Consider the following 16589-nt stretch of genomic DNA (forward strand, 5'->3'; position numbering starts at 1 on the left):
ACAGTATACCTTCATTTATGTCCGCAGAAAAAGCATCATACCATTGATGTCTGTCTAGATTTGCTGTAGAATAGCAGCAAACCGACTTAGAGCATGGAACATAGGCTATTAAATATAAGTTATCACCAGCAGAGAAGTGATAATGTTACCTCAAATACACTCTGATGACCTGATTCTGCATGTCACACGCTTTTTCATTGGCCCAAGTCTTATAAATGTGTCATGCACGCCTCCACATTCACCCAGAAGTTCACAGTCTGTATTTTACAGAAGTGTGCACACTGTTGTGTGGGATCAAAGATGTGTGGAGCAGAGATGGCAATAACAGACTGGATGCCATGGTTACTACTCCACACATCCATCCTCCGTCATATATTGTTGTCACGGTAACGACTGCTCTGGTGGATGGGCACACGTGACTTAGGTGAGAAAGCACTGGTGAGGCTCAAAAATGTAGACAGAGGCTTAATTAATCTGCTCTACCAGGATATATGTAACAACTGGAAACAATAAAATAACTACTCTGTTAGTGACTGTGGTTTTTACTTCATTATCATCACTGGTTTTCACAGTAAGTAACTCAAGAGATTCTGATTAAAATTAAGCCAATAATTTGTGTTATTTAATATGAGTAATACTGTGCCAAACAGTTTTGTCAGAACCAACCTAAAAAGTAAGTAAGTAATGTGTGAGCATAATGCACATACTACACTTATTGCATGTAAACTTTTCTGTCCATTTCAACCTTTTTGTGTTGTGGATTGATGAGTTCTATGTGAAACAAATTATTGGCATCTGAAAATGTTGAGGTGGATGAAAACAAACACTTTTTACTCATAATTTAAGTGTGGGAATGTCAGATTATTGCAAAAGTATTTGGAAATTTTGTCAACAGACTGTCCGTTCAGCTAGAGAAACAGATACAAACAGGTATGACTAAAAGATCTGTTCTATTCAAGTGTCTCAATAAGCTTTGACAGTGTGACGGCAAGCCAACATACACAACACTAGGTCCCTTAACCTTAAACATCTAAAGTAAATTTAGCTGTGATTTATTTTAATTATTATACCTTTTTCCTATTAATGACATTTCAAATGTCTTTTATGATAAGGGTTATAGGGTCTATTTCATCATTATAACCTATGAAAATCTGTGAAAACAGGTATTGCATATTTAAGGAATTAACATATAATCCAACTTTAATCATAAGGCACTCAAGAACTGCCACAATATGTTAGTTTATAAAGTGCTGTACAAAGAGTAGTTAGTAAAGGAAAAGCAAATATAGTAAAAAGGTAATTTAACAGTTCAATAAATAAATAATTAAAAACCAAAACATGTAAGAGAGAGAAAGAGAAATATAAAAAAAAAGTCAGCATCTTACAAGGTGTCAAAGGTCATAGAGACAAAATAGCTTGTGAAAAGACATTAAACACAGGAAATGAAGAGGCTTGTCTAATGTGCAGAGGTAGGTCAATTTAAAAATGTTAATAAAAAGTAGTTAAAATAAAAACTAAGAGTATGTAGATAAAACAAACATATAGCTAATGTCACTTACATATTTCCTGAGGCTGATGTGCGCACTTCTCACTTCCGGCAGCCATCTTTGAAGAACAGAGTTAATTAACGGAGTCGCTGTCCGGTTTTTCAGGTCTGTACTTTATTATTTTTCCTTGAGGAAGCTGGAAAATGTTATTTTTAAATTATTTATGTATTATCAGTTAACCTGTGGGACATTTGGTTTAACATTTTGGGGTAGAAAAGGAAATACTGTTGTAAACGCCTAAACGCCAGGTCAGGGCTAAACGTTTAAGTTAGCTAGCGTTAGTTTATTATTAATCAAGCTAGCTAACTAAATGTAAAGTGAGCGACAGATAAGAATTAGCTCTTAAGTAAACAGAACAATTAATGAACACACATTGGGTACGCGGTGCAGCACTTTCTCTACCTGTCCTGCTCTTACAGGTGTTTGTGTAACTTATCCCAGGAGCATCGTGATCAGACCAGAAAGATCCACAGGAAGTAACAGCGACGCCAACGACAGAGCGGGAGAAGAGCTGACGGTGATGCAGCAGGCGGCCGAGCCGCGCAGCACTCCGCAGGCTGCTGGGGATGGAGGAGGTGGGATGACGCTCCACTCATGACCATACAGAGCTGTTTGTGTCCGCTCCGCCAGCATCAGCACTGTTTGCAAAGGCGCTTTGTGCATCGTTAATCCGCTCTGATGTCACGGCGCAGAAGGAGGGGCTGAGCTTAATCCGAGCAAGTTGTCGGGGGGACAAACCGAGCCAAGCCGAGCCAAGCGAGCAGGCACAGGGACAAGGGCGATGTATACTGCAGCAGTCGGATCCGGGCCTCTCCTCTTCTGACATGCAGGTAAATGAGTAAATGTCATGTCCGGGAAGTCGGGTTTAGTTGGGCAGGTCACCGGAATGATGTGTTCAGGTCGTTTTCGCTGATGGCGGATCCTACACCTGCAGAGATAAAATCCGGGCTACGAGGAGCGAAAGAGGAAATAATTTAGGCAGGTGACAGTGGGATGCATGTTTTAATTTGTCAAAATACACGTCAGGTGGTTTAGGCATTGAGGTACAATGAAATACTGATATTTGATTCCCAGGATATAGGTGAATCATATCCAGAATAAGCCCATGATCGCCGAAGAACTGCACTCAGGTTTATAAACGCATTTAAAAGAGGCTGATCACTAATTGATGACGAGAACCAAGCCCAAACCAAACCGAACCAAAAGTAAAGCTTTTGTCCCAATACCAGAATACAAATGTTCAAGGCCATGGGAGTGGATTTAAGAAGCTAGAAACGTTACGCCTTCAAAATAAAAGCACTTGCCAGTTTGGCACTTGTTAATTGATTAATGTTCTCCCCTCTGACAATGTAAGTATTATGAGTATTGATGTATCCCGACATGGAACATATGCTTGCTCAGTGAGTGTGTGTATCTGTGTGAGTGAGACAGAGACAGGATGAATCATTCTCCCAGTGATGGAGAGATGAGAAGAATCAGTCAAAGTCACGACAGTTGTTACATGATTATGTTCAGTATTGATTTGCCTGCCAGTTATTTTCTTGATTGGTTGTTTTGTTCATAATATTTGAGATGTGGTGAAATTGTAAAAAATGTGTGCTTTAACTCCGCAGTGGTTTGAGCAACCATTACTGTTAAGAAGCAGTTGTGAGGTAATGTTTGACATTATTAGGGTGCGAGCTGAAGTTTGAACACAGGGGTAAATGTATGTATTTTAGTGTAATAAGAGACTACATACCACTTGCACTTGTTGGTCAATTTCTTGGATATACATTTAACATAGCCTTTTTATGATCAATTGGTGCCTCAGTCTATTCACAATTTGAATTGTAATATTATTTGTATTTGTTTTTGAGTATTATTATGTGTAATTAAGATTTACATAATTTTATATTGAAATAATCCATTAGGATTGATTTTGAAAATGATCCTTAAACCCTGAAAGAAACGTCTACTAGCTGCTATTAAGATTCCAAAAGATGGAACCACAACACACCCACATTTATTCTTTTGTCTTCTGACACTGAGTGTTTTGACTTTTTTGGTCAAAGTGATCACACCTGCAGTAAAAGTTAAGCAAGTTTAATTGGCTCAAGATGGATTATAACGCTGTGATTGCTGACCCCCCCCAGGCAGCAGTGTGGGAACATTTTGGTTACCCAGTAGACCATAGGAATGACATTTGTGTGGTAGACACAATCATGTTTTTGATAATGAAAATAACCATTAGTTCTTGCCTTAATCCAGTCAGCAAATACTGACATGGATACTTCAAATAAAACTTGAATGTGAGGTATTTGGAGAAGGTTAAATCTTGAAATGGTGAATATTATAGTGAATACATGTAATCAGTGAAAGTCCTTGTAAGCACATATAGCACTTGTGTGGTGATGTACAGTTTTCTGCCAAGCGAGGTAATGGTCTAGGAAACCCCCCCAGCCCCACCCCCCGCAGCTTTCACTGCGGCCTGACAGATGGAAGTGCAGTGCTTGGCTCGTAGCTCTGGAGTCCTGTATGTCTCACTAACATGCTGCCATGGCCATCTGTGACCCGGGCAACCCCTCCTCCCTCACTCCCCTTCCGAGTCATTCAGCCACTGCCTTTCAGTTCCTTACTCCTGGCAGAGATGAACATTAGTCACCTTGGGTGCCCACACTTGCTCGTGCTGCTTCTCTTCACAATTCCTTGGCAGTTGCTGTTTGTGCTCAGATTACAGGATCAGGTTTAACCTTTACCCTCTGTGTCGTCTGTCTGTCCACTGTATTCAATTTTAAAATGCTAGAATTTATTTTTCTTCACATATAAGATGACAGCCATATCAGTAAACCTTCTGCTTCCTCATAGTCTAATGTTGATTCAAGAGGAGCATCAGTAATTCACTCAAATGAACTTAATATTAGTTTACTAAGGTTACAAAAATAGATTCACATGCATGCTATAATATCTTCAGTTCTTTCAAGATTTTCATTTTCTTCTTCTCCTGATCATTATGAAGGTCAAATAAATAACTTAACAAAGCTTCAGAGTAGCACATGTTTTCAGCTTTTCCCGAAGTGCTGTTTGATTTCAATTGGCCTTGTTTGATATTCTTGCAAGAACATGACCTGTATGACTGAGAAGCCCCACAGAACTCAAGCTTTCATGTGTATATATTCAAAAATAAGCTTTTTCTTCCTCTCAAATAACTTTTCTCTATTAGCATCTTTTTCTGGAATAAATGTATTATTCTTGAAACAGTTACAGTATTAGGATTAAGCACTTGTGTCCTTCTCAAGCTAGTTGACCTCAGACACACTGAAGCCTGGAGATATCCTGGATACCCTGTTAGCCTAGTCATATTAAATAAATATCAGAACTCGGCTTCTCACACACAGAGGCTATTTATTATTCAGATCACTGCTCTGTCTATTCCTCTCTGTCAGATCTTATGTGTTACCCAAAAGATGTCACTCATTGTCCTCTTGCCCTGCCTCCTCTTCCTCCTCCTTCTCATCCTCTCCTCTCCTCCTGTCCTGCGCCATCTGCCAGATGCTGGTGGGCGGATGAATGTGGTGCAGATTAAAGTGCCCTGCAAACCCAGATGAATCCCAGAGGATTTAGGTATTTGCTATTAGCAGTATTGAAATGGGGAATTCTTGACCTGATACTCAACATTACTGTAATATGTGCTTTGTGTGTTTGCGTCTATGTAATCTCAGGTTGGAGAGATGTTGGAGTTGGGGGTTAATTAGAAGTAATAGCATGTAAGCTTAAACCTAGTCATTAAGATACTGACCTCTGTTCTGATGAATTAACTTGATCAGCAAGTTATATAAAATGGACATTGGCCTCAAGTGTTTTGGCTTGTAAGCAGATTTTTTAGGAATAGTCCTTCCTAGTTAAGACTGACTAATTGAAAATTAATATAATTTTAATTAATTGGTAAAAAACCTCACTTTGCTGCAAACATACAAGGTAATAACATGTTGTTAACATGTGTTTTAACAGTAGCAGTATTTCTACCGGTCCTCAGTGGACACACTCTATAGATGTAGAGCCATCACTTCCCATTTGTGTCCATATGAACATCTCTACATTTGGGGAAGTAGATAATGAATATTGAGTGAAGAGAGCTTGAAGAGCTTAAAACCTATTATTATTAATTCAGGGTTACAGTTACAACTATCTCTCGTAGGAACACCCTGTTCACATTCACACAGCTACACACATTTACAGCTGGAGCACTTGGGATTAAAGGCCTTGCATTAAAAGTTCAACCAGATTTTTTCAATCTGGGTGACTAAAGCGGCAACTTTATTTACCAGTAAGAATTTTGAAATTCTTCCTGTTTTTTCCTGCAAGAATTTCTGTCAAAAATTATGATTGATTAATCAAGACCATTTTATGATACTCAGTGCTGTCTTATCCTCTGATCATTGGACTTATTTCTTTGATTTGACTACTCATGTTTTAATTCTCTCTCTATCTCTCCCAGGCTGTGCTTTGATCAGGATTTCCTTGGAGACAAGAGGAGCATGTTCTGAAAATCATTTGATCGCACCCCAGCCATGAGCCACAAGTGTCAGGGAGAAGGTATGGAGGAAACAAGTGAGGAGCACAAGGTTCCTCCAAGGAGCAGGCAGTCCAATGGGGTGACTCCTGGGGAACCTCCTGTACGTCGGTCCTGGAGGCCGTGTCAGATGCTCAATCAGGACGGTGAAGGGAGTTCTCATCATCATCATCATCATCATCATCATCATCAACACCACCCTCCCCACCACCATCATCCTCCCACAGGACGTGGACCCCCTCGGCACCGCTGGCGGCCTACATCAGGGCAGGGGCACGGCCAAAGCCAGGCTCAGAGTCCTGGTCTGGCTCCAGTCATGATGTCCTCAAGACAGGACAGGGGTGAGAATCGAGACACAGAAACTCGTCCCATCCAGCAACCACGCCCTGCTGTCACGCGCTATCGTCGCCATGGCGACCCTAACCCAAGGCTCCGAGGTCACAGACAGAGGCCGCCAATCAGAGAGATTCAAGAATCACCACCCTGTGTGAATGAGAAAGAAGTAGCAGAGGTGCAGGTGCGTCATTGCTCATCAGGTGATCCTGGAAAGGACAAATTGCAGGACAGTCCACATCATACTTCTGTTGCTGTTGTCACACCCACCCACCTCTCATCTGGTCCTTCAACACATAATGCGCAACTTCACATCCAACACACTCCTCCTGCTGCAGCAGAAGAGGTTCTCCAGGACCATAAAGTGGAGTGTGAAGAAGAAGTTAAGGAGAATGTTAAAGAAGAAGAAGAAATGGCAGAGGATGATGAAGAGCAGCGATCAACCACAGGTCACTCCAGCTGCAGCTTGGATGATATGCAAAATGATGGCGGGAAAAGTGCAGAGAGCGTGGAGCAGTACCAGGAAGACATGATGAATGATATCGCCGAAGACATTGCAGCTCAGGGAAGTGAAATTACTGATCTGTGTTCTGACACAGAAAGTGCTGCCTCGCTCAGTATGGATGGACCTCTCCACAGCCCACCACCACTCCAGTCACCCACTCCTCCTTCATCCCCTGATGTCCCACCGTTTCCCCAGCTGGACCACTTCAGTGAGGACACCAGTATGAGTCCTGTACCAGACAATGACCTTCCTGAAGATGAAGATGATTGCTCTCAGTCATGTTCGCTGTCCTACTCCACTTCCTGTTCTGAATCTTATCCAAAAACCTATGCAGACTTTTATACAGAGTCCCACCAAAAGTCTTACACAGAGCCTGTGTACGAATCCTGCTCAGAGCCAAAATCCCATCCTAACTCTTTTCCTGAACCCCTTAAGCCATCCTACCCCGAGATATACAGAGAATCTCGCAGGCAACCTTGTCGAAGGACTGAACCTAATGATGAACAGGAGTACCACCAAGGGCCCTTTAACAGCCATAGACCAGAGAATTTGCAAAAAGGGGCTCTCACCTCCCCCTCCAAGGGCTGCCATCAGGCCCATAGACAGGGAAGAGATCATGGTTTGCATAAGTCCCCTTTGGATCGTTCTGTTGGCTGCCGATTGCATCACTACGATGGTCATTCTGATGGTGAGGTTGGCAGTGGTGATCGAAGCCCCGTTCCCAGAAGTCGCAGGCAACCACCCAGACAAACAGAGACCCAGGCCAGGAGCCCCTCATCTGGGCAGAGTAGTTCAGGGGACACCCAGGATGAGCTTAACATGGTGTGTCTCCCAGGGGAGGAAAGTAACAGGGGCTCAGGAGATGCCATCAGCCTAGCAATTAAAGACATCAAAGAGGCAATTGAGGAGGTGAAAACTAAGACCATACGCTCCCCGTACACACCTGACCATCCTGTGGAGCCAATTTGGGTCATGAGACAGGAGGTCAGCCCCACAGAGGATGCATACCCACTACAGACCACATCAGACCATGTAAGTTTTACGTGTGCAGTATTTAAGGCCGTATTTGTTTAATATTTCTTTGAATTGGCATCAATCAACTAATCAACTTTATAACTAAACAACTTTATAGCCCCCGGGGGGCTGGGGGGGGCTGGCATCACTGTATACTCTCAGAGTTCACCATACTGATAGCTGGAGGTAGAAAAGAGTGTTTGTATCTGGTGGTTCAGACTCGTGGCTGTCTAAAGAGAGCCAGAAGGCAGCACATGATATGACACTTGATAAGCGTGTTTTCATGCCCCCATTTTTTAAAAAGTAGTTTTTGAGTTTGATTTTTACCAGTTGTTCATGTTATGGTTTTACACAGTTGATTGTTTCACACGATCTCCTTCTTTTTCCTCTTCTCTTTGTTTCTCAGTCCTCTCCTCACTCCCCCCCTCAGCCAGCATCTGAGTCTCCATCCTGCTTCACCTCAGGTTCAGTTCGGGAGCCAGCCAGTCCACTGAGAGCTGAGACAACCAGACCCCCTCATCCTCAGCCTCAGCATTATCATCAACAGCAGCCCCAACAGAACCATCACCACTACCAAGGACACCAGCAACAGCAGAGGGATACGTCAAGGCCGCCACAGACATACACACAGCCACCCAGTCAGCATCAGAAGCTTCCATCTCAGCAGCCGAGGCCACAAGTTCAGCCACAGTCACCTCCACAGCAGCCGTCAGTCCAGGAGGTGAGAAGTCTCCAATAAATATCAGCAGACATCGTTGTAAAAATATAACTCCACAACCAAGATTTATCACATGTTTTTCTCAATATCAAAGTAAGTAATACTTGTTTGTATGTAACTCAGTTAATCCAAGGCATGGACTCTCAACACACCTTAAACTTGATGCACAACAACCTTTAATATCAAGCAAATTAGGAAAACTTCAACTCACCAATCTGACAGCACACAGTTTAGAAACATATTAATCATATATATCAAATGAAGAGAAAACAAATATAGAAAGATGCTGCAAATACAGAAACAAAACCAAATACATAAATCTTGTGAGGACAGACATGTTTTACAGGGTGTTTCTCTGCCAACAACCAAATGGCTGACAGCAGTAAAATTCTTGCAGAATTTAAATGAGTAAAAGAGACCTGCAGTATGAGTAGAAATAATAAGAATGGTGATGCGGTTATTTTTTATTCTTCTTTTTTTGTGCCTTCTCAGATTTGTAGATCTCTTCCCCCCTTTCCTACATTTGTGGACGGTGAGTGGACTCACAATTTCATTCTCAACTCCACCTCCATTAATTTGTCTGATGAAAAAAAGATAAATATTAAACAGTGCAAAATACACGTTTGTGGGCATGTATGTTTGTTCGTGTACTTAACAAGTGCATTTGGTTTATGCAGTCCCGGGACCATGTGACCCTGAAGACCTTATTGATGGCATCATCTTTGCTGCAACCTACCTGGGTTGCACCCACCTGCTGTCAGAGAGGACGCCCACAAAGAGCGCCCGCATGCAGCAGGCACAGGAGGCCATGAGCAGAGTTCGGGTGAGCTTATATTTTTCTAGTCTGGGTTCATATCATAGAGAAGGAGAAATAGGGAGAGTATGTGAGCATACTTGAGGGCACCGTTTACAATTGGTACAATTTAATGGCTAAATACTGACTTACTCTTTCTTGGCCTAGAAATAAAAGGCAGATGGGAAACATGAGAAGAGAAAGTGTATGACATGCAACAAATGTCCTCAGGCAGACTCTACCCGAGGGAAATTGGATTACGTGGCATTAACCATTAGGCTACCAGTGCACTCTTCTTTATAGAGTAGTACGTCGATAACAAAGTCTGTATTTTGAGTATTTTGTTCAGTATTAACAGATAAAGTGAAGAGATGACACAGGCTGATAAAGAATATAGAGGAAGTGCTGTCACTGTGGAAATGGAACACCTTTAAATGTTGATAAACTGAACATTAAGGGCTTACATTTTTGAATTAACAAGCGTTCAAATACCAAGGAGCTCACTGATTCAAGCCACAGGCTTGGAGATGCAGTACAATTTCTAACACACAGTTGGACACATCATCAGTGATGTAACTGAGGTTCACTTCATATTTAGGTCTTTTAAAGTCAGAAACTGTTGGCAGGCGACACAGCCAATGGGCAAACAGTCATTGGGTCTGTGCATGATGCATCATCCACAGATCACTGCTCCTGATCCACAGTCATACAGGCTTCTCTTCTCACTCCACTGGATGTTATATAAAGTGTGGTTCCAGGCTGTGAGGCCCCGGAGACTTTAGACCCTACCACTTTCTGCTCCAGTCACTGTGTATGATGTCAAACAAGCATCACGCAAAGAGGAAACACTTTTTAACTCTAATTACAGCAATCGTACAAAGCGTATCAGAGCTTATGAATATGACTTGTATCAATAGCTTTTGCTTTTTTTTTTTTTCCCCACATCCATAGATGATACTGGTTAAAGAAAAAATAGATTCAGGCACATCAGACCATATTTAAAGTTGATGGCATGAAAGATTGGGAACGATGGCTAATAGTGCCAGTGTGGCATTCAAACGTAGGACTGTCTGAGCTGGAGAGATGAGCAGTAAGACATTGCCATTTTGGAGAGATGAGCGAAGAGGACAGGAACTGAGCCAAACTTTGCTTTCTGGACGGTTGACTGACAGTTCCAGGACATCGCCCTCGTTAAGGTCTAAGAATCCTACAGGGAGGGAGATTGTTAGAGACTATATAATGATGAGGGGGAACATAACTTGTTTAGCTTTTTTTAGAATAGAAAGGACAGAGTGGAGGTTTGCTGTGTAACAGACTGGGTGGGCAGATGATGATGTGTGGATCTGTCTTCGGTCTCATAAACCAAAACTGACCTGATAAACAATGCAGCTTCCTGAAGCATTCCTTTCATGTCGCTGCTAAAAGTTTGTTGTTGATAAAATGTGAACTGTTTTTCATTCATAATATATATAATTAAATGTGTTTTGTCCATGCAGTGTTTAAAATAAGCTTTGGACAAAAATGCATAAATCCAGTTTTACAACAGTACTGAGCTAAGTTGATATTAGTATAGGTATAGTATAGATATTAGTAGGCGCTGTCATTGAAAACACTGCTGGTTTCACATTTATTGTGAATGACATGAGGAAAATGATAGTAGTGTACATCAGTACTGGCATTTCATATCAACATTAGCTCACTGCAGGAAAACTATTTATTGTGAAGTTATCTGGAAGTTAAACTTTCACTTCACGTTTAATGTTTTTACTAATTACTATCAAAACTCTTACTTACATGTTAAAGTCAATACAGTTGGCATGCTCAGACAAGTTAGCTAATGAAATCTAAAGCACAGAATATATACTAATGGTTATTACATGTAGGAATTTCGGGGGGGGGGGGGATAACGGCTACAAATATGACCATACAATGGTTTACAAATGTTGGATTAACCTGACGCAGCAACCAACACAGAACACTGATACCAGTTCCAATGTCCTAGTACGTTGTTTAGACAGTTTACTACCATTGCTAACCTTGAAATGTTTAGCTAGCAGCTAAATCTCTGTTGACAAGGGGTTAATTAGTCTTGTGATCAAAAACTAAAACAACCACGCATCAAGCAGGCACCACAACACAAAACACTAAGTTATTACTCAGTGGTCCAACAGCAAGAGTACCAGCTTGGCATATGTCAGTCTGATGTTTACAGTCTCTTTTTTCTCCTCCTCTTTGGTTTTTATGCCACCTCATGCTAAAAATAATGGGCATTAAAAATCCAAATAATACGGATAAAAACTCTTAATTCCAAGATGACAAACTGACAAAAACAACAGCAATAATGAGGACATTGCTAAATAGGTGAAACAAGTTACATAAAAATGTGTAAAAACTCCAGCTCCACAGGCACAAAACAGAAAGAGACCCTGATTATCACAAGTGTTGCCTTGCAAGTATGAAATGAAACACTGGAGGTGACACAACATCTTCTACAGACTGATACATATTAACGCCCACCACAGGTCAGGAGTCAGACTTGAGCTCATGACGAAGACGTGATGCAAAGCCTGCAGAGCTGGCGTACAGCGTGGTTGAAATGAGAAACTTGAATGTTTGCTCCAGGTTCACAGAGAGTCCTACAAGGTTCCAACAAACAGCAGTGCTTTTACAAAGAAGATTTTCTTCCCACAGTAAATAAAAAAACTAGTTAGTAGCACCTGTCATCTTTAATAAAGACCACAGGCCTAGACAGGAGCTGCTGTTGCATTATAGTGGAAAAAAGGATAAAATGTATTTAGATTCTGTTTATTTAACTGGTGAAATCCTCTTTAATCACATCTCTCTCGACCAGGCACTTTGTATTTGTAACCTTGAAACAACAAAGATACATTTTGGAGAACTAGCTGTGGCACAGAGCAACATTTGGAAACAAAAACCCTGAGCTGCGACGAGGCGTCTGCCAGAAACACAAGGCCACTTTTCTTTCTTCAGGGTCGTTTGTGTCACACTGATGAAGAGCAAACTTTTGATAATGTTGGCTACGAAGGCCTCTGGCAGCTTGCTGTTGTCAGATGTGATAGACGGTAACATCACTGTCCTCCCCCACACACACAGCACAGACCTTTAAGGTCCTTTTGTCCCTAAATTTGGCATTTGGAATAGAGACAGTCTACAGTGAATGAGAACATTGGGTTTTTGGTTGATCTGCTCAAAAAGCTGTTTTCCTGAAATGTCAGTTTGTTTCTGTTCTGCTTTCTAATCACTGCAGGCTGCTCAGAAGCAGGCGAAGAACAGGAAAAAGGTAAGTTCTTGCTTGGTCTTTCTGTTTCACGTGTGGAGACATTAGTGTTTTGCCTTTGTTCTGTTTGTAGCCGTTAGATTTAAAGGCCACTAACAGTTGTGTCGCCTGCTCTTCGTTCATAATCTTGTTGCTTCTGCTGTTCACTTCTGCACAGACCCCTGACACTGAGGCTCCATCCACTGCTGAGGTTGATCTGTTCATGTCCACGCAGAGGATCAAAGTCCTCAATGCAGACACTCAGGTATAAAAATTCTGATGCACATTTCTTATCTTAGCTCGTCAATAATTTAAAAGACACAGAGGTTCATGAACTACAAATACTTTTTGCTGTATTCTCCAGACCTCAATCAAAGCATTTTCTTCTTCAACAGGCATAATATCATAATATCAAGTACCTCATGTCTTGTGTCTCTTTTGGTTCTCCAGGAGACTTTAATGGACCTGCCACTGAGGACAATCTCCTACATTGCAGACATTGGTAACATGGTGGTCCTGATGGCCCGGGGGAAGATGGTGCGCTCCCGCAGCGCACAGGAAAATCTGGACCACACAGCCGAGCAAACCACCATGACCCACGATGACAGACGGCTGTACAGGATGATCTGCCATGTCTTCGAGTCCGAGGACGTGAGTTAATCATTCTTAAATGGTGACTGTTGTACCAGATAACTGCTGGTGATGGACAAACACAGAACGTTGTTTTCATCCAGAGGGCCAAAGAAGTCATTCCAAATGTTGCTTTTAATTTATTTGACAGCTGCTAGTGACAGTAATGTTAGTTAGAAAATGTTGTATTTGATTAATCTTTGTCTGCAGAAACTCTGTGCTAGAACATGATTAGGACTGACATGGCTTTAAACTGAGGTTACAGCAGCCAGTGAAACCAGAATATCTCATTTTGCTCAACAGAAGTTGAGGAGGACCAAACAAATAGGAACCAACACAGCTGATTGTAACAAGGCTTTACTGAAGAAATACAAGTCGGCATAAAATAAAAAAAGGAAAATAGTTGTCTAGTTTGATCTGTGTTGCTCACACGTCCATCATATGAAACATAGGGAGACTGTTAGCTTTCACCTTATGTGAAATAAATGCACCTTCAACTTCTCCTTATCGGACGTTGTATTTTCTCTCCTAGTAAATTACTGACACACAGTGGAGCGATGTTTGTGAACTCTTTTCTCTATTTCTGCATAAATATCGTGTGTAAGTGTGTAACTTAATTCCTAATTAAAACACTGTTCTCAACAACTCAAATCTTGTGACGATGCTAAATTGTTCAGAATTAAGGCTGGTCAGGGTCCTCATGAATATAGCATTACACTGCTGGTGTGTCTCTTTAATTTAGATTTATGTCTTTTAAAGCTGAGGTCTGTGAATAAAATTCCCACAGGGACGATGAAAGTTACCGTCACTCACGAGCGCCCGTCGTGATCTCTCCGCCTCTCTCTGTCTCTCTCAGGCCCAGCTGATCGCTCAGTCTATCGGTCAGTCTTTCAGCGTCGCCTACCAGGAGTTCCTCAGGGCCAACGGCATCGACCCAGAGGATCTGAGCCAGCGGGAGTACAGCGACCTGCTCAACACTCAGGACATGTACAACGACGACCTCATCCACTTCTCCAAGTCGGAGAACTGCAGAGATGTAAGTCAGCCAGCAGGTGGCATCAGAGTCTCAGCAGGTTTCATTCACTTCCATTGAGTTGGATTTGGAACATCTTTAGCTTTAAAAATAAACCTGATCCTTTGATTCCACTTTAGATATTGAATGTCATTTTTTTTTTTTTTTTACTCTTGTGAACAACAGTGTCTTTCAGTTCAGGTCAAATCAGTAATATTTAAATTTAAAGGAGCCAGTGCCATTATTTTTCTGCTCTGTTAGTTTGCCTTCCAGTGATTTCAAACAAGCAGCTGGTTTTGGAGTCACATCTGTGCGACAGTAGAGAAAATGCAATTTTATTAAAAAAAAAAAAAACTCAGTATTTAGGTGAATTTGAGACGCTCGGCCTGGTCCGACCTCAGACCCTCTCCCTCCCTCCCTCCCTCCTTCCTGCTGCTGGCGTTGATTTATGTTTGGACAACTGTGTCACTCCACGAGTCGCATGAGCAATTATGTGAATTTTAACACTTAACTGACGTTTCCATGACGATTTTCTGATGAAGCTGGACTTGTTTGTGTGCAGGTTTACATTGAGAAGCAGAAAGGGGAGATCCTGGGAGTGGTGATAGTGGAGTCGGGCTGGGGGTCCATCCTCCCCACAGTCATCATAGCCAGCATGATGCACGCCGGCCCAGCTGAGAAGTCCGGCCGACTCAACATCGGAGACCAGATCATGACAATCAACGGGACGAGTCTGGTGGGTTTACCACTCGGCACCTGCCAGAGCATCATCAAGGTACGGTGCTGCCTCCTGCATGTTGTTGGGTGTCCTCTATTTCTTTAGAATGGTTTTCTGTCATAGGTGATCTCACTGTTCTTCCTCCAGGGTCTCAAGTCTCAGTCCAGGATTAAGATGAACATTGTAAGGTGTCCTCCCGTAACCATGGTGCTCATTCGCAGGCCGGACCTCAGATACCAGCTGGGCTTCAGTGTCCAGAACGGCATCGTGAGCATCACACAGATCGCTGCTGCTGCAGCACACGCAGAGACACAGTACAGAGGACGTGGCTGAATTGACATTGACAATAAATATTTAAGAGGAGCTTTTATTTTGTTAACAGTGCTCTAAGTTCATCTATCTGTAAACCCGTGTCGGTTTCTTAGTAACAGACGTGAGGCATGATTGTTTTAATGATGTTCAAGGACACATTTACTATCTGAATCAATGACATCAAATATACTGATAGATTAAAAATATTCATTTCAATCTATCAATGTGAGTCCATGCCCTTTAACTTCCTGTGTGTGTGTGTGTGTGTGTGTGTGTGTGTGTGTGTGTGTGTGTGTGTGTGTGTGTGTGTGTGTGTGTGTGTGTGTGTGTGTGTGTGTGTGTTGCAGATCTGCAGCCTGATGAGGGGAGGTATTGCTGAGAGAGGAGGCGTACGCGTTGGTCACCGCATCATCGAGATCAACGGCCAGAGCGTTGTGGCGACGCCTCACGAGAAAATTGTGCAGATCCTGTCCAATGCCATGGGAGAGGTAAGAGGAGTTTAAAGTCTCTCTTTAAAATGGTGAACAGTTAAATAAATAGAATAAAATCATGCATTTCAATGTTCGGTCACCAACATTTAATTTGCTTTATTAAGAATTCGTCTGTTGGTTTGTTTCTGCTCCAGATCCACATGAAGACGATGCCTGCAGCCATGTACCGTCTGCTGACAGCACAGGAGCAACCCGTCTACATCTGAACACGCTCGCCACACATCACTGTCCATCTTTACTACTGTCCAGCATCTTTCAGTCGCTCGAGTACTTTGCTTCTCTCTCTCTCCTGTTGCCTTAATCTGTACAGTCCACTGTCATGGAAACATGTACATAAGTGTGACAGCAGAAGACAGTTTATGTCACTAGGCCGAGTGTTAATGTGATGTGTTTTGTTTGACCAAAGAGAAACCGTGGATTTTATTGTGTGAACACTAAATATTACCTTTGGTTAAATAGCTGTAATATCTGAATGTACTCTAATCTTGTTGGATTAACGCGTTGTCAGGGTGACTCGGATTATAAAGAACTTTGAAACACAAGTGATCCAGTTAATGGGTAATGCATGTACAAATCTGCTGAATAAACTCTGAAGAAAAGGCAACGGCTGATAAATTCATTCATATAATTATGTGTTCGCAGTTTGAGGAGCTTCATTTGACAGACGTTTATTTGAAGTCCACTCGACCT

At 42.0% G+C, this 16589-nt stretch overlaps 1 protein-coding gene across 5 annotated transcripts; it reads left to right on the top strand.

Moving 5' to 3' along the window:
* The first annotated feature begins 1601 nt into the window (after nucleotides 1–1601).
* On the top strand, nucleotides 1602–16495 carry LOC113147828 (amyloid-beta A4 precursor protein-binding family A member 1-like). 5 transcript variants are annotated; one of them, XM_026339081.1, is made up of 15 exons: nucleotides 1602–1652; nucleotides 1967–2377; nucleotides 5076–5147; nucleotides 6022–7966; nucleotides 8355–8669; nucleotides 9159–9198; nucleotides 9344–9489; nucleotides 12728–12760; nucleotides 12915–13001; nucleotides 13187–13387; nucleotides 14223–14402; nucleotides 14941–15153; nucleotides 15244–15363; nucleotides 15756–15896; nucleotides 16034–16495. In XM_026339081.1, the coding sequence occupies exons 4-15, from the start codon at nucleotides 6095–6097 to the stop codon at nucleotides 16103–16105; spliced, it is 3420 nt and encodes a 1139-aa protein (XP_026194866.1). In that variant the 5' UTR covers nucleotides 1602–1652; nucleotides 1967–2377; nucleotides 5076–5147; nucleotides 6022–6094; the 3' UTR covers nucleotides 16106–16495. The 5 variants fall into 5 exon arrangements, with proteins under 5 accessions (XP_026194866.1, XP_026194867.1, XP_026194870.1 ...); XM_026339082.1 differs by having other exon boundaries at nucleotides 1989–2377; XM_026339085.1 differs by lacking the exon at nucleotides 15244–15363.
* The last annotated feature ends 94 nt before the right edge of the window (nucleotides 16496–16589 follow it).

Source organism: Anabas testudineus, chromosome 22, assembly GCF_900324465.2.
Source record: "Anabas testudineus chromosome 22, fAnaTes1.2, whole genome shotgun sequence".
In the NCBI taxonomy this organism is placed as follows: Eukaryota; Metazoa; Chordata; class Actinopteri; order Anabantiformes; family Anabantidae; genus Anabas; species Anabas testudineus.

Coding starts and splice junctions, on each gene's coding strand:
- LOC113147828 (XM_026339081.1), top strand. CDS start 6,095: ATGAGCCACAAGTGTCAGGGAGAAGGTATGGAGGAAACAAGTGAGGAG. Junction 13,388..14,222: donor ATGTCTTCGAGTCCGAGGAC/GTGAGTTAATCA, acceptor TGTCTCTCTCAG/GCCCAGCTGATCGCTCAGTC. Junction 15,897..16,033: donor TGTCCAATGCCATGGGAGAG/GTAAGAGGAGTT, acceptor TTTCTGCTCCAG/ATCCACATGAAGACGATGCC.